This window comes from Alligator sinensis, unplaced genomic scaffold (genome assembly GCF_000455745.1).
Source record: "Alligator sinensis unplaced genomic scaffold, ASM45574v1 scaffold405_1, whole genome shotgun sequence".
In the NCBI taxonomy this organism is placed as follows: Eukaryota; Metazoa; Chordata; order Crocodylia; family Alligatoridae; genus Alligator; species Alligator sinensis.
Window position 1 is genome coordinate 218,528 of NW_005842738.1, and position 25,061 is coordinate 243,588.

The 25,061-nt window shown below is 47.9% G+C and overlaps 1 protein-coding gene across 1 annotated transcript in view; it reads left to right on the top strand.

The window, feature by feature from the left end:
* TTK (TTK protein kinase) overlaps positions 1-25,061 on the top strand; it is an 81,888-nt gene that overhangs the window by 7,619 nt on the left and 49,208 nt on the right. The window contains exons 2-5 of the mRNA XM_025216408.1: positions 10,861-11,016; positions 21,105-21,250; positions 21,430-21,447; positions 21,544-21,750. Of these exons, the coding sequence (XP_025072193.1) occupies positions 21,105-21,250; positions 21,430-21,447; positions 21,544-21,750 (371 nt within the window). The 5' untranslated portion in view covers positions 10,861-11,016. The remainder of the gene's footprint in view (positions 1-10,860; positions 11,017-21,104; positions 21,251-21,429; positions 21,448-21,543; positions 21,751-25,061) is intronic.

A 25,061-nucleotide genomic window follows, 5' to 3' on the forward strand; every position in this document is an offset into this window, starting at 1 on the left:
TACCAGCGCTTCATGCCCAGAAAGTTCTGGCCTTAAAGGGGCAGGCCTGCTTTCTGGTGACCGGGTTAGGGTTCCCTGTTACACCCCCACCTCTCTTCTCTTTTGTCTGGGGGCTTCCCTTCCCCTCTGAACCCTTTTCATATTGTCTAGATAAAAAATTGACACTTACATTCTTAGTCCCTAGACAATGCTCCACCTCAAAGCAGTATGTTTGGAGACTGAGGGCCCATCTAATCAGCCTAGAGTTATCGGTCTTCATGCTCTGGAGCCATTGCAGCTGGGCATGGTCTGTAATTAATGTAAATTTCCAACCTAACAGATAATATCGAAGTGTTTCTATGGCCCATTTGATTGCCAAGCATTCCTTTTCTATTGTCGCATAATTCCTTTCCGGCAGGTGTAACTTTCTACTAATGTATGCTATTGGATGTTCCTCTCCTTCCTCCATTTGGACTAACACTGCCACCAATAGCCCAGTTGGACGCATCTGTTAATACCATAAATGGTTTGTTGAAGTCTGGTGTATACAGTAGTGGCTGTGTACACAGTGCCTCCTTCACCTTTTGAAATGCTGCTTCTGCTTCTGGTGTCCATCTCGCTTTGTTTGGAGCCATTGCCTTTACCATTTCGGTTAAAGGCACTACTAAGTCTGTGAAATGACGTATGAATTTCCTATAATAATTTGCCATTTCCAAAAAGGCCCTCACTCGTCTCTTTGTTCGTGGAGTTTGATACTTCTTTATTGCCTCTACCTTGTCCACCAGTATCTTTCCACTTCCTACCTGGAACCCAAGGTACTGTGTTTCTTCCTTTCCAATGGTACACTTCTTTGGGTTGGCGGTTAATCCTGCCTTCCTTAAGTCCTGCAATACCACCCGCAATGTTGTTAAATGTCCTGGCCAATCTGCAGTATACACAATAATGTCATCTATAGATGCCGCAGCGTAACCCCCAAGCAAAGCCAGGACTCTGTCCATTAGCCGCTGAAATGTCGCAGCAGCCCCATGCAATCCGAATGGCATGCGTCGGAAATGGAATAGGCCCCATGGTGTTGCAAAGGCTGTCTTTTCTTGATCCTAGGGTGCTAAGGGGACCTGCCAGTAGCCTTTCATTAGATCCAATGTGGAGATAGAGCTAGCTTGCCCTATATTCTCCACCATTTCATCCCCTCTTGGCATTGGATAAGCATCGAACTTGGCCACTGTGTTTACCTTTCGAAAGTCAATACAGCTTAATTTTTCCATCTGGTTTCGGCACGGCCACAATGAGACTGCGCCACTCACTTTGGGATTCTTGTATTATGCCTCTCTCTAACATCATCCCATGTTCCTCCTTTATCGGGCCTTGTAGTTGTTGTGGGATTCGCCTACAGTTCTCGTGGATCACCTGGCCGGGGGGGGGGGGGCCTTTTTTTTGTATCATGCCCCGAGCCTCCCTGGGGACCTTTTGGAACACATCTCCATACTCCCACACTAGTTCCCTTGCCTGCCGTCTCTGTTCTTCTGAGAGTTGGGGAACCACTTCTACTTCACTACCCCCTTCCCTCTCCCTCAGGGAGGGTCCTAGTTCAGGTTCATCTGGTTGGAGGGCCAAGAACAGGCACTCTCTTTCTTGCCATGGCTTCAGAATGTTAATGTTGTATATCTGTTTTTTTCTTTTGCTTGTCTGGTTGATATACCTCATAATCTACAGGCCCAAGTTGGCATGTTATTTCATAAGGGCCTTGCCATTGTGCTAGTAACTTGCTGTCCTGATCTGGTAAGAGAACCAGTATGTGGTCTCCTACTTTGAACTTGCTTTCTTGAGCTCCTCGATTGTAATGGGTTGCTTGCCGCTCTTGGGCCTCCCTCAGATTTCCTAGAGCTTCCTTCCGGACCGATTCCAGGTGTTCTCTAAGCTGTATTAAGTACTGAACCAGGTTCCGGTCTTTACTTTGTTCTTCCCAGCCTTTTTTAACCAAATCAAGAATTCCTCTTGGTTGCCACCCATATAACAGTTCAAAGGGGGAAAATCCTGTTGAGGCTAGGGGTGCCTCTCTTATTGCAAACAACAAGGGCAGCAACATCTGATCCCACTTCTGGGGGCTCTCTACCACAAACTTCTTCATCTGTATCAGGGTCCTGTTAAATTGCTCCACTAGTCCATCGGTTTCGGGGTGTTATACTGTGGTCTTTAGGTGCTTAATGCCCAGTGTTTTGCTCACTCCCTCGAACACATGAGATGTAAAGTTTGTCCCTTGGTCTGTCAATAATTCCTTAGGGAGCCCCACTCTGGAGAATATTTTTAATAACTCTTCTGCCACCTTGGGTATAAACACTGTCTGCATGGGTACAGCCTCCGGATACCTTGTCGCATAGTCCAGGAGGACCAAAATAAATTGGTGCCCTGAACTGCTTCTAGGCAGTGGCCCCAAAATATCCACAGCCACTTGCTCAAAGGGGACTTCCACCAAAGGTAGTGGTATTAACGGAGCTCTTGGAGGATGACTGGGGTCTACTTTTTGGCACACGGGGCAAGATGCGCAGTACTTGGCCACTTCCCGTATTAACCCTGGCCAAAAAAATCTTCTCCTGATGTGAGCCTTGGTCTTGTCTCATCCCAAATGTCTGCCCATAGAGAGTTCATGGGCTACCTTCAGTAGGGCCTTTTGGTATCACTGAGGTACCAACAATTGTATTACTTCCTCTTCCCTGTGTTTTCCCTATTCAACTCTATATAGAAGATCGTTCCTCACCTCAAATCATGGGGTGGTCTGCATCAACTCTGGTCTTAGCACTTCCCCATTCTGCTGGGCTAGGTGTTCCTGGAAGGCATACCAAACCCCTTTTTCCTCTGCTCTATTCCAACCTGAAGTGTTCATCCTCCCACAACTGTGCCACATCAACTTTCTGTTCTGCTTCTTCATCTGATAGAGGTATTTCAAGTTCACTGGCGAACGCTTCTTAGTATGGGCATCCCCAGATGTCGCCTTGGACCTTACTGTCTTGCACCCTCCTTTCCCTGCTCCAAGTGGTCTCCAGCTGGGGCCTTCTACCTCTGTATTCTCCTCAGAGGCTTCCCCCCTAGTGCAACTAGGGTAGCATTGTGGGGTCGCCCCTCCCAAACTGTATGCCTAGGCTACAACTGTCAAAAGCTCTGGCCAGTCACATCCCAGCATCACTGGGTACAGTAAGTGCTCAGCCACTTCGACCCACATTCGGCGTACTTTCTCTCCCACTTGCAGAGTAACCCATACTCGATCTTGTCTTAGCAATTCCCCGCTCCAACACTGAATGGTGACCTGGTCCACCACTTCGCTCTCCCCTCTTGGTAGGATATCTCTCTGCACTATCATGTGGGATGAACTGATATCTAACATAGCTTCTGTTTTCTGTCCCTCAAGCCGCACATCTATGGTAAGTGCGGGCTGTTCCTCTTTTGGTTCAGTGTAAACCCAGGCAACATACCCACAACTGCCCACGGTGGGGGCTTGGTTTGTCGGTATGTCTCTCAACATCCTCTCAATCAATGCCTGCTGTCTTTCTGCTTGTTTCTGCAGACCCTGAACCACTTGATACATGAGTTCCAATCCCATTTGTAGCCTTTTTAAACATGAGATTTGGGTCTGTCCCATCTTCTTCTTGGACCCAAGGGTTCTTTCTTTCATTCAGATCAACCATAGTCTCAGTGTACATATTACCGTGGGAAGTTTCCTGTCCAATGCACCAATGTAACAGGTCGCCCTCTCCAACGCCATCTTCCCTGTTAATCTGCACCTTACGTGGGGCACCCTTGGAGTCTGCTTTGGAGCTCTTATGTCCCACCCTCTACTCGCCTGCCACGTCTTGATGGAAATTATTGTTGATGTTCTTGCAAGCGGGAGACTGCCTATTGTATTTTGTATGTTGGGGTCTTTTGCCTACATGGGCCTGACCCCAGTATTTCTTGAGCTAGGCCGCCCCGTCCAAAACCCACCAAACAGGGTTTGACTCCAAGGCTCTAGCCTTTTCTGGTGTTGGGCCTTGTTACAATTTGGCCCCCTGGTCCTCAGGCTCTCCACAGCCCTGTGTCACATAGCGCCTCACTGGCACTCGGGCTCTCCGTGGCCCTGTCTCACTCTGCACCCTCTCTGGCAAGAGAATTGGCAGTTTGGGTGCACAGTGCCTCGCCAGGAACCAAAAGAAATGACTATAACAGCTGTAACTCAATGTATCATGACCCCATTAACCCTGCCTCCCATGAAAGGAGTACACCGATCCCAGTACCCCCTGAGGCTACCCAACTTATCCAGTGTATTATCAGTCAGCAGTTGGAGGACGGGACTATTATCCAAACCCACTCTCCATATAACAATCCCTTGTGGCCAGTGCATAAACCAAATGGAGGGTGGTGGCTGACTATTGACTTTTGAGCTTTGAATGCTAATACTGACCACTTGACAGCTGCCATCCCATCACTACCAGCCTTAACAGAAAGCATCTGGTGTTATGGGCCTGTGTGGATGGGATCCATTGATATCAAGGACGGGTTTTTTTGTTTTTTTTGGTTTTTGTTTTTGTTTTTTTTTTTTTTTGCTATTCCCATCCATGAAAGTCACTGGCCAGTATTTGTTTTCACATGGATAGGGCAGCAGTATACCTACACCGTGTTGCCCCAGGGGTGGATACACAGCCCCACCCTGGCTTACGGGGTTCTAGCTACCGTAGTTCATGAGGTCCAAGAAAAGTACCCTGATGTACGCATGTAGCAGTATATAGATGACATCATGGTGGGCAGTCAAGACAAAGAGGCTGCCACCAAGGCCTCTGAATCATTAAAAGAGAGTGCGTACCTTCAGATTCACGCTGTCTGATTGAAAAATCCAAGAAGTAGGGCTCCAGTGTGAATCTCTGGGGGGGGCACAATACCAGCTGAAGGGCTGTAGAGTGTAGTAGAGACCCCAACTGATGTGAAAGAACTACAGGCCCAATTGGGAGCACCCAGTTTTTGGCGTATGCACATTCCTGAGTTTAGCTCATCCCTTGTATAACCTATGTAAGAAGAGGACTAAATGGGAACGGGGTCCTGAGGATGAATATGCCTTACAGGCTCTTAAAGAAGCAGTAAATGTCCATGCCTCCCTAGAAGCACAACGTCCCGAAGGAGAGCTTTGGCTTCATATAGGTGTCTTGGAAGGAGGACCACACCGGAGCCTGTGGCAGGCAGAATCCTCAGAAGCAGAAGGAAAATCCCTTGGATTCTGGAGCTGAGGCTGGAGAGGGGTGGAAGCAAGGTATACTCTCTTAGAACAAATGTTGTGTGCAACAGCAGTGGCCCTGGAAGCCACAGAAGTGCTAAGGGGAGAATTACCTACAGTTATCATTACTCCAATACCTATTCTTGGAATGGCTCTGTCAGACCGCCAGCTGCCACCTGGGTGAAGAGCCCAAGACACCACGGTCCAAAAGTGGATTCATTATTTCTTCAGCCAGGTCCAACAAGTAACCCCAAAGGGACGCCCTGCATTAGTTGAAAGAGTCACAGAAAGTATGATTTAGCATTTATCCTGACTAAACAAGCTGTAGTGAACCTTCACCCATCAAAGAAGCACCCCCTTTCTCACCTGAAATGGAGACCTCAGCTGATATCTAAGTCTGGTTTACAGACAGGTCTGCTCGAGGTCATGCCTGGAGAGCAGCCACCTTGAAGATTCAAGATGGCAAGCAAGTAGTATTACAAAGCCTCAGAAAAAGCATGCTGTATGCCGGTCTCAAAGTAGTGCTCAGCGTAGCTGTGTGGGAATTAGTAGAAGGTCCACATCCTGTAAAGCCCACTTATATTTATAGCAACTCCTGGATGATAGTAGAAGGATGTACTAAATGGCTACCCCTATGGAACAAGGAAAGCTTTAAAAGACGAGGACAGGACATTTAGAGCCACAAGGAATGGGAGACCTTATGGAAGTTAGCCCAAGATGAGCTTCCTCCACACGTCTGACATGTGAGTACAGCACACGGGAATAAAGCAGGAGAAGGCCCGGAGTCAACGTGGAATAGCTGAGTTGATCAGCTAACAAGGGAAGAGGGCGCTGAAACCTTGTATTTTAAAGAAGAAAATGAAGCAGTTAGTCTAACATTGCTCAATTCCTCTTCCCACTGTACACCTGGGGAACGAGCCGCAGAATGGCTACATTGACAACATGGGCACCCTGGGAGTGATGGAACTGCCCGCCTGGCCACGTCTTGGGGCATTCATGTAACTAAAAAAGAAGCACAAGAAATGCGACTAAAACTTTGCCCAACTGTCCCATTGTCATTACGTGGGGGAAAGGTAGCGTGGCAGGTATGGCAATGTGATTTCATAAGCCCCCTCCCTCGAACTTCCCAGAAGCGACAGTATGTGTTTGTAGCTGTAGAAGTTATCACAGGAATAACATTTGCCTGTGCACAAATATCCTGAGCTACAGCCCAGGATATTTGTGCAGCACTGGAAACTCTGCTAGCTGTGTATCCACCACCCACAGAACTACAGAGCGATAATGGCTCTCACTTCCGCAATCATCTTGTGTATGACTGGATCACAAAACATGGCATGTTATGGACATCTCCCACCCCACACCATCCACAGTCTAACAGATTGGTAGAGTGAGCCAATGGCATCCTTAAATGCAATTTGCGGTTAGCTGCTGGCCTAGCTCTTAAGGACTGGGACTTGCACCTGGATTGAGCTATCAATTGGGCCAATAACCGACCCCGTCTGGGAGGTAGCCCTATGCAACAGGCCTTTGGATTGGGTGGTCCCTGCGAGCCAGCAGTAGAGCAACCTAGGGGTGGTGACCTGGGAAAGCTCCAGGCAGGAGATCGGGTGGTAGTGAAGCATCCTCAGGGAGATAAATGGGAGGGGACAGTATTGGCAAAAGGTATGCATAATACATGGTGGGGATTTAAGTCAGATTCATCTAATGGGAGCCAAGCTCCTTGTTGTCTTGTTACTACAGATTTGATCTGTCCACAAATGCAGCCATAGCCATTCCTAATTGAGCCTGCCACTGAAGACAAGTCCTGCTCTGTCACCTGTCTGAATTGACTGGCACCATGAAGTGGTGGACTGTTATAACTGTATTCTTCTTATTAATGCTTTTTTGTGTTTCCTGGGTAGGGCGTGGCTACTATCCTTCTTATTACCCAGATATTAGATATTAATGAATTTGCTCCTGAAGACCTAAAGGAGTGGCTTGACCCTGAAGAGCATTCCCTAGAAACGTGCTCAGATGACCTTCACGTGGTCCAGCCGCAGTATCCATATTGAAAGAAACCCACCACCCCGGAGCAAATGAAATCCTGGTCTCTGAGTAGAAGAAACAGGATAGTTGACTGGCAAGGTGGTAATTGTCAGTGCACTTGTGGTCCAGTTATTATCTTACATTCCCTACCTGAAGGCTGTAATGACTAACTGTGGGAGGGGAGGTAATTGTTGTAACTCTGCTCGTTTATGGGTTTGTTGTTCTATACTTCCTGAGGGAAACCCTATTGAGCTCAATGCCCCTGAGTCTGTGCCCCCAATTGTGCATTCTGCATCTGTTCAGCCTCTTGAGCCACTGCGTTTATGGGAGAATCTACCCCCTCCCATTCCTATGGCTGATGACACACTAGTGATGGTGTGAAACCCACTAGATGGAAACAGGTTGGAACAAAGTTATTACATGGTTTGTGAATCATACCTACATAGGGGTGTGGTGGAATGGTACCCACTTTAATACAACTAAAAGGAGGCTTTATCCGCAAGTCTCCATCACTTATCCCCCTTAGTTCAAATCAGTAACACCTTAATTGGATTAGGGACCCTATGGAGAGGATAGCCTCTCAGCCCACCTAACATGACCTGCGTACATGAACTATCTAACGTGTCATATGTGCGTCAGTAGGGCAACTTGTTTGTTGGGAAGGACCAGGTCTCTTGCTGTATGAAAATGGTACCACCTGGACTTCGTGCAATTTGTGTTGCTTAGGAGCTAAGAGTTGAGTTGTTGCTCTGCTGCAATTAAGTAACCATACTATTGCCCTGAAATGTCCAGAAATTTCCTCTGAGACTATACCTCTCAACTTTACGATACCCACCTCATGGGTATCAGATGTGGACGTGCCACCGTTAGACTGGAATAAGGTAAAAGATAAGCTGCAAAGCCTTGAGGCAAAAGCCTGGCAAGGAACTCAGTTGGCCCTCCTTGCTCGGGAGGGTGGGCAGATCATCAGTTTGGCTGTCAACGTGCCCGAGCCACGTAAATGATACGATGTGATTTGCACTTCTTGCATGTCACCAGGTATCACTTCAACAACATGGCTGACCTTCTTAAGCATCATAGTGCTCTGTATTGCCCTAGTGGCAACAGCTAAATGGTGTTTTAACCGTTGTTGTCGTAAATCTGTTCATACTATGCAAGTTAAATTTAAAGATCCCTCCCCATTCCCTGATGTAGCGCATGTAGCTTTAGCATCTCAACTGTAGCTATCACAGTGCTTCAGCAAGCAAGGGATGGAGTGTGACAGCTGAAAATTGTGTCTAAGGTGCTTGCTGAATGCTGTGAAAATTAGACCAAGTGTTTTTCTGTCATTTGTTCAAATATGAAGCTATATGTTGTTGTTAAGAGCCTAATGAAAGTCAAAGATTGGTGAGGCCTTGTATGTAATAAGGCCTAGTAAATTTAACAAAGCCTTGTAGAAGTAGTAGGCTCTGTGTAGATGGTGCTCTTCTCTTCCAAACAGAAGGTATAGGTGGCTAGGCATGAGTGCTGTGAGGGATCTGCAGCTGTCAGTCAATTCCCTCTATCCCCCATAAAGTCAGGCCAGGGCACAGAATATCTTATCTATATATAATGTCAGAAGAGGTAAACTAATGAACATATTTACTAATATACAACTTATCTATGCTGAGAGCTGAATCAAAAGAATATATATACGTGTGTGTGTGTGTGTGTGTGTGTGTGTGTGTGTGTGTGTGTGTGTGTGTGTGTGTCTCTTTCTCTCTATATATGTATTTAATATGTATACTACCACTCGGGGTTCCACTCAGGAACAGGTAAATTATGAATTAACGCAGACAGGCACAAATAACACATGGGTAAATAATCAATCAGTACAGGTAAGTGTGAATCGAAGGGGAACAGGTATGAAACAAGAGGGTAGCAGGGAAGAGGTTTCAGTGTGGATTTCAGGGAGCCATATGTACATGAATCAACAATTATAAATTTCACAGGAACAACAAAATATGAGGCACTGTCACAAAATTTGAGGTGCACAATACTAGCAATAAAGTGAACTTATTAAAGGATCCCAAGGTCCAGGCCCTAGAGCTCTGTCAGTGTCAAAGGAACTAATGGGGAAGCCCCGAATAGCCCTTGGGATCACTCACCCCTCCCATAGAAGAACATGTAACTCGCAGGGTTTCCCTGGCTAGGTATGGGGTATTGCCTCTCCCATGTGGGACCCTTTTCCCCTGGCACTCATGACTCTGGGGTGGGCCCAGATGAATGGTCCTCCTCAGGTTGAGATGCTTCCCCTTTTGGCTACTGGTGGCCCTGTGCACCGTCATGTACACCGAGGGCTTCTCCTTCTGCTGGTGGCCGGAGGCCTGGCCCGCCTCGTGCAAGCACAGGGGCTCAGTCCCCTTCTGGATCCTCTGTGCAGTGTTGCCTGCACCACGTTCCAGGGCCCTTCTGGCCCCATGCACTGTCATGTGCACCAAGGTTCCGGCCTCATGCCGGGGTTGCAGATCTGAGCTGCCCAGAGAAGCTCCCAGGGTCTGAGCTCTGTGCACTGCTTGTGGACAGAGTGGCTGGAGACGCAAGCTGCCTGGCACTGCTCCCAGGGTTTTGTCCTGTGTGCTGTGCTGCGCATTGAGTGCTGGAGCTGACTGCTACTCCACGCCGCCACAGGAAGTCTTCAGAAGCCCTTCAGGGGCATTCGCTCTGCTGGCAGCTCTCCCAGCCCACCTAAGCTCCGTTCTTTTCGTCATCCCCTGTCGTGTCTGCCGCGTGCTGGGCATGCTGCTCCTTTCATTCTCTCCAGAGGCTCTGGCCCCAGAGTGCTGTCAGACCTGCAAGGTGCAGGCTTCAATCAGGTCTGGGGCTTTTTGCACGTCCCCCTCCCCCGGGCAGGGGCAGGGCCAGCCACTCCCAGCAATCACCTGATTGGCGGATGTGCTCCACCATTCACAACAAAGCTCCTCTGAACCTGGACTTGCTGGGCTGTATCACTAAGTCTGCCACACAGAAAAGTAGTGAAAAGCTAGACAACCAGAGAGAATAGCCACAAGAAAAACTGGGAGAGGTGTTTTGAGTTGAGTTCTGGCTCATTTGGGCTTTGAGCTATGAGCAAAGAAGCTAATTCTTTTCATTTGATTCTACCTGCATAAGAAAAGCAGGACTTTGTAAATTATTTGTAAACAACTAGGACTGTACCAAGGATATTCCATTCCAGTATCAATTTTTCCACCTAACGCAGACAAATCATGGGATCCTAAAATGTGGCTTCCCTTTCACGTCAACAAGTAATGCTGGTATTATATTAGGATTCCAGTTTCCGACGAGGGAAACTGAGCTGGTATTCCAGTTAAACCTAGATCAGGGATGGGTAAATACTTGGGCCAGAGGGCCACATGGGGAATTTTGATGAGCTGTGTTGACCCAGCCAGTGACTTCCTCCCCCTTGCAACAAATTGCCAAAACTCCCTATGGAGCTGTGGCTGGGCGGGGAGCAGTGTTTAGGATTGGGAGGGGTGGGTGAGGCTGGGATCATGGGGTTGGGTTGCTGGGTGGTAACAGCTCCAGGCTGGGGCCTGAGGCCTGCTCCCTACATACCCATCCTTGGGGGTCCAGCTTTGATAGTACCCTAAACTTCCTTTCAGAAAAGAGATGAGTTATCCGGATCTGCTACAAACATTCAACATGTGACTTGGAGCTAGTAATTCCTCTAAGATGGCACTGGCAGGACTAAGGGCTGGAAGAGTCCCCACCTGAGCTGGAAGAGGAGCAGGAGAGACTTAAATTCTTGGCATATTCAGGTACCAAAGAGGACTCTGGTAAATGAGCAGTGGATCAATTTTTAGAAACTTGCAGGGGGTTGGATTTACAGGTCAAAGGCAGTAGAAGGAGGCCAAAGACCTAGAACTGGTATTGCATTAAAATTACCTCTCCAAGGCATGTATACAGCTTTTAGGCATCTAAAGCAATACATATGAACCTAATTCACCCTACACAGAAGCAACTATGCCACCTGGGCATCCCAATTTCTTACCTATCTCCATTTTGGCCTTCTAAGCAGGCTCAAAGGTTCAACAAAGGCACCTATTTCACTTGCATGTTATTTCAATCCTGATCTGTCCTGGAAAGCATCTAAATTCTGCATAAGCCTAAATTCTGCATTTCCATCTTTAGTTGCAGAAAAACCACAACCAGGGATGGCTTGACAAAGAAGGGACCACCCACCTTTTAGCCAAATTGCCAGGTGTATCTTAATGTTTTGTTTGCCTGTTTGACAGGCAATTTGTATTGAGTAGTGTTTTTTACTAAACTATTGGTATAAAATAATACCCTGGGTTTTTTTTTTTAACTTGTATGTTTCCTTTAAGTCCATCAAAACACATAATTTAATTAAATTTAATTTAATCTTCATAAGTGGGTTGTTTTGTATTTGTCAGAATTTCTCTAACCCCATGTTGTTCCTTATAGTATTTTTCTAATCTAAACTAAATAATATTACAGAAAGATTTGCAAATGTTGCCACCTCACTGTTCCTCCTCTTTCCAGATCAATAGCTTCCAGAGCACTGTTCCTGACCATCCTATGCATTGTTTTCTATCTCTTGGCTAGTTTAGGCCCATAGGAACATAGGACTGGAAGGGGCTTGCTGGGGCACCAAGTCCAGTAACCTGTATTTTAATGCTATCATTTACCATGAGTGGTAGCCAATAGCCACAGGGAACTATTAAAAAAACAAAACAAAACCCAGAGCACCCTATACTATGACTTAGGCAAAAGCTAGGGAGAGATGCGCACTGCTAGCATCCTGTTTTAATGCAGGAAAGTACTTTTTGCACTTCTACCTTGATAAAGTTCCATGTAGTTACTTTATATTATATCCAGTAAAGGACTTAGGTGCTTAAAGCAGGACTTGAGGATTTAGTGTCTAATTCCGAAATTGCTCTCTCAAATTCCCCAGTCGGCTGTTGCCTAAGCCTCAGGGTGATTAAAGTCACAAGACACCTCCCTGTTTGACTCTAAGCATTCTAATATTATAAAAGCCTCAGTCGGTCTGTCTTTGTCCATAATACTTTATTCACACTCTGGTTGGTTGTCTGAATCAACCAATCATAGTGCTCCAACAGCATTCTGGACCAGCGGCAGTGGTGGCGGCATGGCCGAGTGCCGCTGTTGTGCCCCAGCTCAAGTCTGGGATCGTGCCCGGTATGCAAAGGCCAATAAAGATACCAGGGGTGAAAGTACAAAGAAGGTTTATTGTTTGCAATAAAAGGTGCAAGCGGAATAATTCATTTAACAAGCACACCAGATTACTATTTCTAAGCATCTTTTATACAGGAGTTTTCAAGCATTCGCAAGCGTGCTTGTTTGATGATTGGTTATAAGTGAGTGACGCAAGAAGTTCTTTACTGAGCATGTCTCTATACCTGTGTTTTAGCCATGTATCTCATTTACATACATGTGTGTTTCATTAGCGTACTTTTTCCCCACCCAGGGGTGTGATTTTTAGTATTTTAATGAGCCCTTTAACCCAGTACTCTGTTTCGTCTTTTGTTTTCAAGCCCCCTTTATCCGAGACTGTCTCCTCCTTATCATTGCAGATGGGCATTTTTCATGTAGCATTCTCTTCTTCTTATTGTCTCCGAGTAGAGGGTTCTAGGTCCCGCCTTACACCACCATGATGCTGAGGACAGAGCAGGGGGGCAAGGATGAGCACTCCTGGTTTTCAGACTAACCTGCAAAGATTAAATTGATTCAACCTTGGGCTTTTTGACTCTGTACTTAGCCCCAGTCTATATCACCCCCCTCCACAGTGCTTCCTGCTGCTGTCTCTTGCCTGCACATAACTTCATTGCAGAAACTGAGCATCAGTGGTGAGGGTAAGCATAGGTGGCATGAGTGCTCTGGAAGGTGGAGATTTGCAGCCAGCAGCAGAGGGCCAGATTGCAAGGGCTTTACTACTGTCACATTGATTTAATAACCTACTATTCTTGCTCCACCCAAAGTTCAAAATTGACTGCCTGGAAGTGGCAGCATTACTTCTAGTCAGGCAATGTAGTCACTTGACTTCATTATAATTATAATCCACTTGATCCCTTCTAAACTCTTAATTCCACAGGTGTTAAGACTGTGTCCTCTTTTTAATGGTCTTGATGTTCCACCAATCAAGCTAGCCTTCTGCAATTCCTTGGTCTGTTAGCCGCTCCTGGTAACAAAGCTCCTATTTCATAGCCTGCAGACTGTTTTTAACTCACTCCAATCAAGTTGTACTTTTTGCTTCCATCTTAAAATGAAGAGTACAGACCTAGGCCTCTTGCCTATTAGTAAAGCTTGTAATTTATTTTTAACTGCATAAATAATGTGGTGTTTTATATGTGATGAGCAGAGATCCTGGTTTTCTCTGATTTAAAAAAAATCCCCAATTTTCAGTTAAAGAAGTAACCCCAAATCCACATTTTCTGAGATTTAAATGAAACACTACTATTACTCTAATATTATAAAAGCCTTAGTCTGTCTGTCTTTTTTTCATAATGCTTTATTTGTACTTTGATTAGCTGACGGAAACAACCAATCAGAGTGTGAATACAGCATTTGGACAGGAGTCAGTGGTGTGCTGGAGTGCCGCTGTGATGGTGGGGACATGGGATGGAGCGGGTGGGGGACGAGGCCCATGTGGCTGGCCTCACTCCCACTGCTCTGCTCCCTAGAGGCGGTGGCAATGGAGTGGGTGGAACGGGAGGGCGCGGCCAGCCCCCTCCTCCCCCCTTGCTCTTTGGAGGTGGTGGCGGCAGCACAGGGGAGAGCAGGGTCAGGACGCTGTGGGGGGCGGGGCCGAGGGCAGCACTGGCCTTGTGCCCCCCTGCTCCCTATAGATGGGCCCCCTCTTCCATATTTGCCCAGCACTGCTGGCCCTCCTCTTTGTGCCAAGCTGCTCCCTCCTGATACAGGGGAGGAGGAGCAGTGGGCCCAGGCTGATGCGAGGGCAGCAAGGGGGAGAGGAGGAGCAGGCCCAAGTTGCGGGGGGGAGAAGCTGGCCTGCTGAGGTGGTGGGGGCTGGGGAGTACCACACCTGGGCCAATGCGGGGTGGTAGGGGGATAGGAGGAGTGGGCTCGGCCCTGAAATGGCGGCAGGGGAGGGGGGGGGGGCGCCTGGCCCAGCCTGCAAACGGAGGGTTGTGGGGAGCGGCCTGGCTCTGAAACAGTGGCGAACAAGGTGTGTGGGGGGCGGATTGGGCCCAGCCTGGCCCTAAAATGAATGGTATGGGGGGGGGCACTCTAGGCCTAGCCGAGCCCCAAAATGGTGGCAGGACGGGCGGACCCGGCTCTGCAACAGCGGCGGGGGGGGGGGGGGGGGGCCGGGCCGGGCCCCTGCAACAGCGGCGGGGAGGTTGGGGGGAGCCCGGCCTGGACCCGTGGTGGAGTGGGGGAAAGGGGGAGCTGGCCTAGCCCCAAAGGTAGGGCAGAGATGGAGGCCTGTGTTCAGCCTCTGTCTCTGCCCACACCTTCCACATATCACAGAAAAATGTGGATTTGGGGTTACTTTTTAAACTGCAAATTGGGGATTATTTTTTAATCCGAGAAAACCAGGATCCCTGGTGACGAGGCATCTCCCCATCTGCACCCCTGCTGCGGGGGAGCTGGCCTAGCCCCAAAGGTAGGGCAGAGATGGAGGCCTGTGTTCAGCCTCTGTCTCTGCCCACACCTTCCACATATCACAGAAAAATGTGGATTTGGGGTTACTTTTTAAACTGCAAATTGGGGATTATTTTTTAATCCGAGAAAACCAGGATCCCTGGTGACGAGGCATCTCCCCATCTGCACCCCTGCTGCCAAGGGCCCAGCTTTGAAGCGCTAGGTTGTGACGTGCCATTCTGGGAGGTGTTCCCGCACCCCGCTTGAGATCTAGCTGTTCAACCAGGTCAGTCCGGAGCAGAGGAGAGGGAGTGGGGATTTGATACCTAAAGGGCAATTACAGAGGGTGGAAACGGACTTTCCTCTGTGGCTGTAGCGGACAGGAGTAGCTTTAAGGAAAACAAGCGACGAGTTTGTTATTTATTCTCAGCCCCGGGCGAGGCAGGGAGCGAGGCCACGCCCCCAGCGCGCGCGGAGGAGAGCCGTGCAGGGCAAGGAGTCGCGCTCCAGGTCAACGCTGCGCTTGCGCGGCCTGGAGGGCGAGACCACGCTCGGAATAATGAGGGGGCACGGGCCCCTGCAGCAGGGAGTGGACCAGCAGGGAGGAGAGAAGAGTCGCCAAATTCAAACGCGGTGGGTCGCGCGCTCGCTTCTCTCAGCGGCTCCGGAGCGGCCCACGGTGAGTGCGGCCCGGCCGGAGGGCCCGCGGGCAAGGTGGGCTCCCGCCTCGCGCGGATGGGGGCTGAGCTGGGCGCAGCCGTGTCTGCCCCGCGGGGCCGCCGGTCTCGGAGGGCGGGAGCGGTCCTAGACCTCTCTCAAGGCGCGGCCCTGATCCGGCAGTTGGGACGTTTGGGGCGAGCCGGCTCGGCTCGGGTGTTGCCACTGCTGATGGCAGCTGGGCGTCCTCTTCCCCAAGCCCGGCCTTGAGTCTCTGGGCCCCGGAGCTGCGCGCTGGGCGGGGGGAGGGAAGCGCACTCCCACTCCTCCCTGCCTCCACCTTGCGCAGGATGCCGGTTGAGTGACTGCTTGATCTGCAGAGTACTTAAAAATTCGTACTCATTTTTGCTTATATGGTTAGTATTGTTGAAATCAATTAGACTATTTCTGGGGACAACATAATGCAAGTGCTGTGCAGGCTTAGACTGAAGTCAGTTTCCTCTGTAGTTTGTGTGGGCTTGTGGTCCTCAGGCTTGAGGCAGTCGTGATACTAAAGATATCCCTCAGAAAATGCCGGCTCTTAATTTTCATGCACTTTCATTCCTGTGCCTGTGTACAGTTCCTCTTCCAACTCCATTTCACTGATGGCTTATAAGTACTGCAGTTTAACATCTTTGGTCCCTATAGAGCCATGCTTCTCAAAGTATGGTCTGTGGGCCAAATGCAGCCTGCAAGCCCCTTTCATGAAGCCTGTGGCCCAGCAGTACTCTTTAGAAGTTAAACTCATGATAAAAACATCTACCTTGTTTCACTTATACGCTCCCTGCACATGTCATAATACTGTATCTGAGTTTTTAGTCAGGCTCGTCACATCAAGGACTGACCATTTTGAAATGGCTCTTCAGGGACAAAATGTTGGGAACTCCTGTTTGCTTGTAGCCAGCAATAACCTTGGTAGCAGGCTTCCAAATAGTTTGGGATGAGGGTTGGGTGTGGCAGGCTTACCCAAGCATGTTCATGCATCTGAGCTTAAGAGGCATTCCCAGAGTTGGTAAGTAGTCAGACTCTATATCTGTTGGTCATGGAGAAGAGTGCTAGTAGTTGGCCATGTAGTTGACCAAAAAAAAGTTTTAGGAGAAATACAGTGAAGCCTACATTTGTTCCAGAACAGTACGATAGTGTTGTGCTTTTATTAGGAAGCAAAAGATTAGTCACAAAGGAATACAATATGCAGCAGGTTTATGATACAAGTCCTAGTTCTCAAAGGTTTGTTGGTGATGGCCAAAAGAAACTAGAGCTGATGTGAAAGGCCTTGTAAAACTGTCAGTTTTAAAAATATTGTCCAAGGCAGCAAAGCTTCTGCATTGATCAGCTCTGTTGTAGCTCATGACATGGCCAAGGAGGGTAAACATTTTGCTGATAGTAAACATGCAATCTTTGAAGAACTGAAAGATCTAGATATGTTGCTGTTGGTCCTTCGAATTTGAAGATGACCATGACATCACTGGCTGGTTTGGTTTCTGTGAGCATGTGAGTGGCTGATCAGGTCAACTTGTGCTTTGAACCGTCTGTAGCGCACTGAGCAAGAGATGCCATTTTGGGGTCTTTGATCAACTGCAGACGTGCTGCTCCTGTGAGATTTACTGTGTTTGCACTTCTACTCTGCATCAGCAGCTCTCCTCCACTCGTAGACTGTAGCTCTAGTATGAATGAGGCTTCACCAAATGGAACAATCTTGAGTGAGATCTTCCCAAGACTTTAGGTGAATGTGGAAATGTTTTGGGGTGATTTCACGGAGTCCTTGAAACATTTCTTCTGGCCTCCCTGAGAGTGCTTTTCCTCCTTTAGCTCACTGTAGAAGATCTTCTTGGGCAATTGGCCATCTGACATCCTGCTGGCATGGCCTGCCCATCTCATCTGTGACTTTCATCAACAGTGTGGATGCTTGGAATGCCTGCCTGCGTGAGATCCTCGGTGTCTGGGACCTTGTCTTGCCATCTTATCTTCATTAGTCTTCTCATACAGACCATGAGAAAGTGGTTCAGCTTCATAGTGGGCACATCTATACATGCCCCTGACTGCGCATCTAGTACAGCAAGTACTAAATGACTGCACAGTATCTACTGACACAGCGTCGTCCTGGTGGTGCATGATTATTTTGAGATGCTACATGTGCTATGGTGATGTAGCATCTCATGTAAACGCGCCCAGCATAGTGTCTGTACACCGTCCAAGTTTTGCATACATACGTGAAGATTGGCAACACCTGTCAAGTGTTGATTAAATACATCAGGATTAGCTATGTAGACCTTCAGATTTATTTGTTGACTGATTGATGCCTCTGCACTCCCACGTATTTGTACATTGTTTGCCGAAGGTCACACTTGCTTTGGCAATTCTGGCATTGGTTTCATCAATGTGAACTGCATGTGACAGTGCACTGCCGAGATAGGTGAACTTGTCCACAGCCTGGAGCGTTTGGTCCTTCACTGTGATGGCAGGCTCTATGTAAAGTTTTCCTGGTGCATCACTTCAGTCTTAGTGTTGATTGTGAGACCAAAATTGTCACAAGCTGAGGAGAAATGGCCCATACTCAGCTGCGTGTCAGACTCGCATCTGGGGAACAGCCATCAGCAAATGGAAGATCACGAGCAGTCACTTCTTATTATAATTGAGTTTTCGTCTGTAATCTCCTTAAATTGAGGACCTTGCCATTGTTCTGTATCTGATGTCAATCCCAGTGTCACAGTCACAAAAGGCATCTGTAAGTATGGCAGAGAACATCCTACTGAAGAGGGTTGCCCCCCCCGACTCCACTGGTGACTGGGAATGGTTCATATGATTTGCCTATTATCTGAAGTCATATCTCTTGCTGATTCCCCAACTCTGACTGAGACTGGAAGCAATTAACCTGCTGTCAAATGGTAAAGCACTTGAAGCAGCTGCTGTACCAGCAGAGATCTACAAGGCTGGAGGCTTGCACATTGCTCTGAAACTGACTGAATTCTTCCAGTCAACGTGGACTCAAGGAGTACAAGGGATGCACCCATTGTCCAATTGTACAAGCAGAAAGGCAAAAGACAATCCTGTGAGAACTATCTGGGCATCTCCTTGCTGTCAATAGCTGGTAAAATCCTCGCCAGAATTCTGCTGAATCTTCTGCAACATGTGGATCAAGTCTGTGTGGCAGACTTAGTGATACAGCCCAGCAAGTCCAGGTTCAGAGGAGCTTTGTTGCCAGGAGCCTGATTATCACAATCCTGGGCTCCCCCTGCACCAGCCAGTAGCAAGCTCCCATAGCTGACAAGGCTTGTAGCTGGGGCAGCATCCTGTAAGTTACATCTGTGAGCTGTCATCTGTGGGGCTTACAGCTGTTGCAGTGCGTGATACACCCCTGCAGCTGGGAACTCCATCAGCTGGTGGGGCTCCCAGTGACAAGGGAGTACCTGGCCACATGTTCGATTAATGGGGTGATAAGAATGAGTTACAAAGTTATTACACTTTTTTGATGGAATAACTTTGTGGCTTATTCCTTGTTTATCATATTATTAATTTATTGAACCTGTGGCTGGGTCACAACTTAAGTCGTGATTAACCAGGTAATCACATCTTACATGTAATGTGTAGATGGGGCCCTAGGTTATACACCTCTTCTCCCTGGATATAGGATAGATGGGGCTGGTCCATTATAATTTGCCAAGCTTCTGTGGTAAAAATCTGAAAACAGGCATGTGGCCACATGTTCATTATGTCCAATATATCTATTTTAAATAGCTGCTTTGCTAATAAACTGGCACGTGTGAATGATTCTGTTGCATCTTTGAATCTGGAGTAGGTGCCTCTGAGAATATATAGCTCTATTTTGCTTAAAATGGAGATGCCAGGGAAAGGTTAAACCTGTCCTTGCTCATCAAGAATACTTATCTCTTACATAAGGTAGTAAACGCTAAAACAGCAAAAGCCTCTTAATAATAACCTTGTAAAACATCCTCATCCTACAGTTAGAGTAGAGTAACACATTTTATTTCTTTTAAAAGCAAAACTTTAGATGTTGAACTCTGACCTCTCTCTTGGCTCTTGTATAGACTGAGGAAGAGATTTGTGGAAGATGATATTTATTCTTTCTCCCTGCCCCACTCCTGCCTCCTCCCAGTCTTGACGCATATCCCCTTATCTCTTCGTTAGCCTTTTATTTCTAATTTATTGTGCTGTGATCAAGTCTTACTTTCAGTGTTAGGCTGCATCCTTTCATGGTGACTTCAGCCACATAAACCAGTGGTCAGCAACCTGGGGCTCATGATCAATTGGTTGATCCCAGAGCATCTTTAGGTTGATCCTGGGCTGCGAATAGTTGGGTGTGCGCGCATCCAGCTGCTGGGCTGGTGCAGCTCAGTGTAGCAGCAGACTCAGTATGGGAAGATCTGCTCATTCAGGAGCATGGTGGGTTGGGGGGGGGGGGCGCTCCTGCCGCGCCCCCTGCCGCGGGGCACAGCCCAGTGGAAGGGTGGGGGGGAGACCTGTGCCACCTCTCCATGCTCAGGTTGGAGGCAATTGGTGCTGTGCACTGCCTGCTGTACCCCGAGCACAGGGTTGGGGGAGTGGTAGGGGCCCCTGGGGCCTCCACTGGGCTGTGCCCAGTGGCGGGAGCCCCCCTACCCCCACACCATTGGGACAACCAGGGGTGCAGAAGGGTTGAGTGGCCCCTTGGGTGCACGTGGGATCTGGTGTGGGATCTGGTTTGCGATCATAGCTGCGTGCATGCCCTTCCTCCTTTGCTGCAGCCACCCAGAGCCCACAGCCCAGATTCTCTGCGGCCCTACCCATTTCCCCTGCCACCTAGTGTTATACTGTTATTTCTACACTATTTTGGCTGAGCCTCTCCCCCTTGCCCGCCCAGCGATGGGACATGTCTCACTTTGGGGGGGGGCAGAGAGCACGATAGATCCTGGGGTGCCCTTAACTTTCAGAAATTGATCTTTACCATAAAAAGGTTGGAGGCCACTGCCATAAACCAACAAGGAATTAACAGAGTTTATGCAACTTGGGCCCCTGCTACACATTGCATAATATTAGGGGTGCACTGATAGAGATTTTCTTCACTGACTCAGATAGCCAATTATTCATTAGGCATGTTGCCTGATACTGATCCAATAACCGGAGCATAGTCGGAGAGTATTAAAATATGTCAACTGTTTAGGAAATAGTACCAAATGACTATTTATAGATACTGTTGATGCAATAAAAATAGCTATTAATTTTAAAAGCATTATAAAAATCAAAACAAGTATTTAAATAATAAGTATCTAGGGTGGCATCTACAGAACAAAGGAGTGGAGGTTGACTTTTTCTACAGGTGGCTTAGCTAACACTGGTGAAAGAACTCTGCTCATAGGAGTTGCATTCCACTAAGGTGCTCACAGTATAGCAGTATTGGCAGCCTCTCTTGATGGGCTGAACTGAAGTAGATATGGATATATAACTCACTTGCAAAACTAATATTAGGAGGAAAGATGTAAAGCTTTCCTAAGTAGCCTCCAGTTAAACTTTTGAGGGCAGTAGAGCTTTGCAGTAGTAATATTGCCTTTTATTTTTGTGTCTACAGATGGAGGAAGAGGATTTAAGTGAAGGGGGACCGACAATCGCCTCAATCATGAACAGAGTCAGAGACCTGAAAAGTAAATACAAAAACGAAGACAATGTCACTGATGAATTCAATTTCACCAAAGTGTCAGTTGATTCAACAGGTATGTAACTTTGTCTTTCTGTTGTCATTTTGCTGTTCATGCTGCAGCAATTAATTGGAGAGAGCTCTTACGTAAAAAGCTCAAGTTCTTACAGTTCTTTAGACTAAAGACTGAAAGGCATGCTGAAGACAAATGTCAAATTTCAGCTTTGTTTGTTAATGCTACCCAGAGTCGCTTCTTCAGAAGCTGTATCCTAAACTAGTTTTATATTTTAAACTAATCTTACACATTTGTCAATATGTGCAAATGGTTTATATCTGTTGCAAATGCCATATTGTCATATATCTGACTCTAAAGTATCTTGTTTTCTTTTCTCCCCCATCCCGAAGACTGGCTGAGTTTCTTGCTTAAGTTGGAAAAGAAGGGCATCCCACAGGCTGATGTGGGCTTATTGAATAGATTAATTGGTCGTTACAGTCAAGCGGTTGCTGCACTACCTGCAGAAAAATATAGTCAAAATAAGAGCTATGCTCGTATCCTAGTGAGATTTGCTGAGCTGAAAGCGTAAGTATTAATCAACAATTTCCAGTGTTAAAACCCTAGAAACATAGTTCTGAAATTTAAAAGCAAGGATAAAAGCTTTAAAAAGGGACCTTTTACCTCGAGATATGTAATAGCATAAATGTCCATGTGAAAACTTTTCGAGTAGAGGGCAAAAAAATATTAGAAAAATGCTACTTGAGTAGCCAATGATTGAAGTAAGCCTGGCTGACTTCATTGACTTAATACACCCTAGTGTAAAGTATAAACATTCCAATTATTACGATTGGAGTTTGCTTTTAATATAGGGGAATATTTCCCCATGTTGTTCTTATTTTCCATTTATTAAAACATCTGCAAAAAGGTGACTGGGAATTGTTTGAGACATAGACTGGAAATAACCTAAGGGGCACCTGGAACAACCAAATTCTGAGTTTATCTTTGTGCCATGCTTGTAACTCTTACCTCTTTTGTTTTTGCCATTCCAATGTGGAAACAAGTTGTTTACCATAAGAAAGGGGAACTATGCCCTCTGCCTCCCAAAAGCTAGTTGCCCAATTGATCAAAACGGATAGATAGCTATTATCTTCTTGATTGATGTTCCACTCTTGTTTCACTAAGAGTAAGAATGCTTCTTGTTCAGTTTCCTTTTTTCTGGTTGCTTTCTGAATGTTGAAAGTACTATTTCTCTTTGCTGCCCCATATCCAACCCCTTCTCCTTAGAGGGTGTGGGGGGAAGCTCTTTCAATTTTAAATTATTTCCACACTTTCAGCCATTTATAAGCTACCTACTTCAAGGAAGCAAACTGACAAACAGGACCTCACCAGGACAGAATTGGAATCTTCATTAGCCATCAGGTTCCTTATTTAATAGTGCTAGCCTTCCTTTTACTGAATGTACAAGATAAATATTTTTGTAATTACTAGGTTTAGAAATTTCTGACACTAATAGCTCTACTATTTAAATGTGACCTTTTAATGGCACTGTGTTTTTCTTGTTAAAGCAAGTTTCCACTGTAGTTTAAAGTGTGTATATGTAGAGATAGAAGCCATTCTGGGAAAATTGAGATACTCCATTTGAAATATAGCTGGAGAAAGCACTAACCATGTTCAACTTCCAGTAGTAAGGTGGACAGCTATGACAATTCGTGTCTTCAAACAACAGCACCAATGCTGCTGTTAAGATATAAATTGAACAGAACCATAGGAGAACAGAAAGGAGCCCAAAAGGGAGACAAGTAGGTCGAAATGGAAAATAATTCAGTTGCATGTATATAAAAGCAAGGAGTATGGGCAGCAAACACTATAAAGTGGAGGTCATAGCCTGTGAAGAAAATAATGGTGTGATTTGGCGTTACAATGACTTGGTGAGACAGCTCATAAGTTTGGAACATCAATTCTGAGGGTATACTGCGTGAGTTGGTACAGAAGCATTGGGTGGTAGCTAGGGGTGCGCTAATAGAGATTTTTGGGGCAGATACTAATAGTTGATTTTTTAAGGAGGTATATTGGCCGATGCCAGCCTGGCAGCTTGGAGAGGTGTGTGTTGCTGGCAAGTCTGGTGTGGGGGAAGGGGTGTGGGGTGGGGACAGATCAAGATGCCTGTGGTGAGGGAAGAGTGGGCCTGGGGCAAGCGCTGCCCAGCTGGAGTGGGGCAGGCAAGGTATGAAGCCCTGGCTCATATGGTGGGGGCAGCTCCCACCGCTTGGCCCGCGGCTTGTCTGCCACTCGCCTGCTCATCCAGTGGCTCCCCGCCGCTGCTACCTCTGCTTGGCCAGGAGGGCATGGGGGAGGGGGCATGTGTTCCTGGACCTGCACGGGGTGGGGTGGGGTGTGGTGTGCCAGGCTGGCTGCAGCTGCGGGCTCGGGCTGTGTGGGACCCTTCCCAGCCCAGTCTGCCTTGCCCCGCGCAGATATTGGGGTACATGCCCTCCCATCCCAGATGAGTGGTGGCGGGAGCCACCAGACATGCAGGCAAATACTGCCAGTGGTTCTTAGATGAACAGTGGGCGCCGCCCCCCCCCGGCATGGATGAGCCACAGCCATGTCTTGCGCCCACTTCACCCCGGCTGGGAAGCCCTTGCCCCACCCCCACTCCTCTATCCACAGGGGCCTAAATCCCCTTCCCCCCTCCTCTTCCACCACACCAGATTTAGCAGCTGCATGCAGCTCTCCAAGCTGCTGGGCTGTGCTCCTCGCTGCCTGCTCTGCGGCTGTGTGCGTGCATGGGCTGTTCTTATCAGCCTGATATGGCCGGTTTCTGATACGGACATTTTTCTTTATATCGGTGCCGATCTGATATTGGACTGATGTATCGGTACACCTCTAGGGGTGGCTGCAGCTACTGCTGGGGATTTTTGACTAGCATGTGCTGATGCTTCTGCTGGCTATATAAAAAGCAAAGCAAAACAAAACCAACCCCTGCTCCACGGAGGTTTCTGGTTAGAACATCTTGCTCCTCTGCTTAAGGCCTCACTGATTCCCGCACTTGAGATCAAAAAGTAACTTTACCCTAGTCAGATTCCTTATGGACTGTAGCGGGGGGAGGGGAGGTAGAGATGGTCCCTTTCTTTGCATTTCTTAAGTGTAATTTTAACAATTACTCTGTTTTCACGGCAGCGGTAGGATGTGGATTGTGCCCTCCATCCTCCTGATCTCTCCCCCCTGTAGCAAGTTAGGGTATCCTTAGTGTTTTGAGTCATTGTGTCTGACAGTTATATGAGAGGGTTGTTTGTGTAGTTTTAAGAACTAGTTCTCCAGTTAGTTCTCCAGTTAGTTCTCCAGTTAGTTCTCCAGTTAGTTCTCCAGTTAGTTCTCCAGTTAGGCTCGGAAGCGGCGAGAGATGCGCGGGTGAAAGCTTGCTGCGCGCCCGCTCCCCCGAAGCCCCCCAAAACCCTCCAGCAGCCGCGGAGCCCCCCGCCGACCCCCAGCACAGCCGGGGTAAGCGGGGCCCGTGGAGAGAGGGGACTAACCCCTTAGTGAGTGGGAGGAGGTGGCTGAGTGGAGCCGGGCCAGGTCAAGCCCCGCCCAGGCCCCTACTTCGCCCAGCCCCCCAGGGAGCCTCGCAAACAGGCTGCGCAAACAGTCACGCTTCTCTGCCGGTGCGTGAGTTAGTGCGGAGTTCGCACGGGAGGGCCCCGGACCCTGCCAGAGCGCCCCAGCCGTAGCCAGCCTACCAGAGGCATGACATGGATGGGCACGCACCGCACCCCGAGGGTCTCCTCGGGCATTGTGGCCCCCCCCCCTCTGGCACCTCAGAGACGGCCACCCAGACGGAGCCCCTGGTTCCGGGCTCCACGCAGACAGAGCCCCTGGCTCTTGGCTGCGGGGGCTGC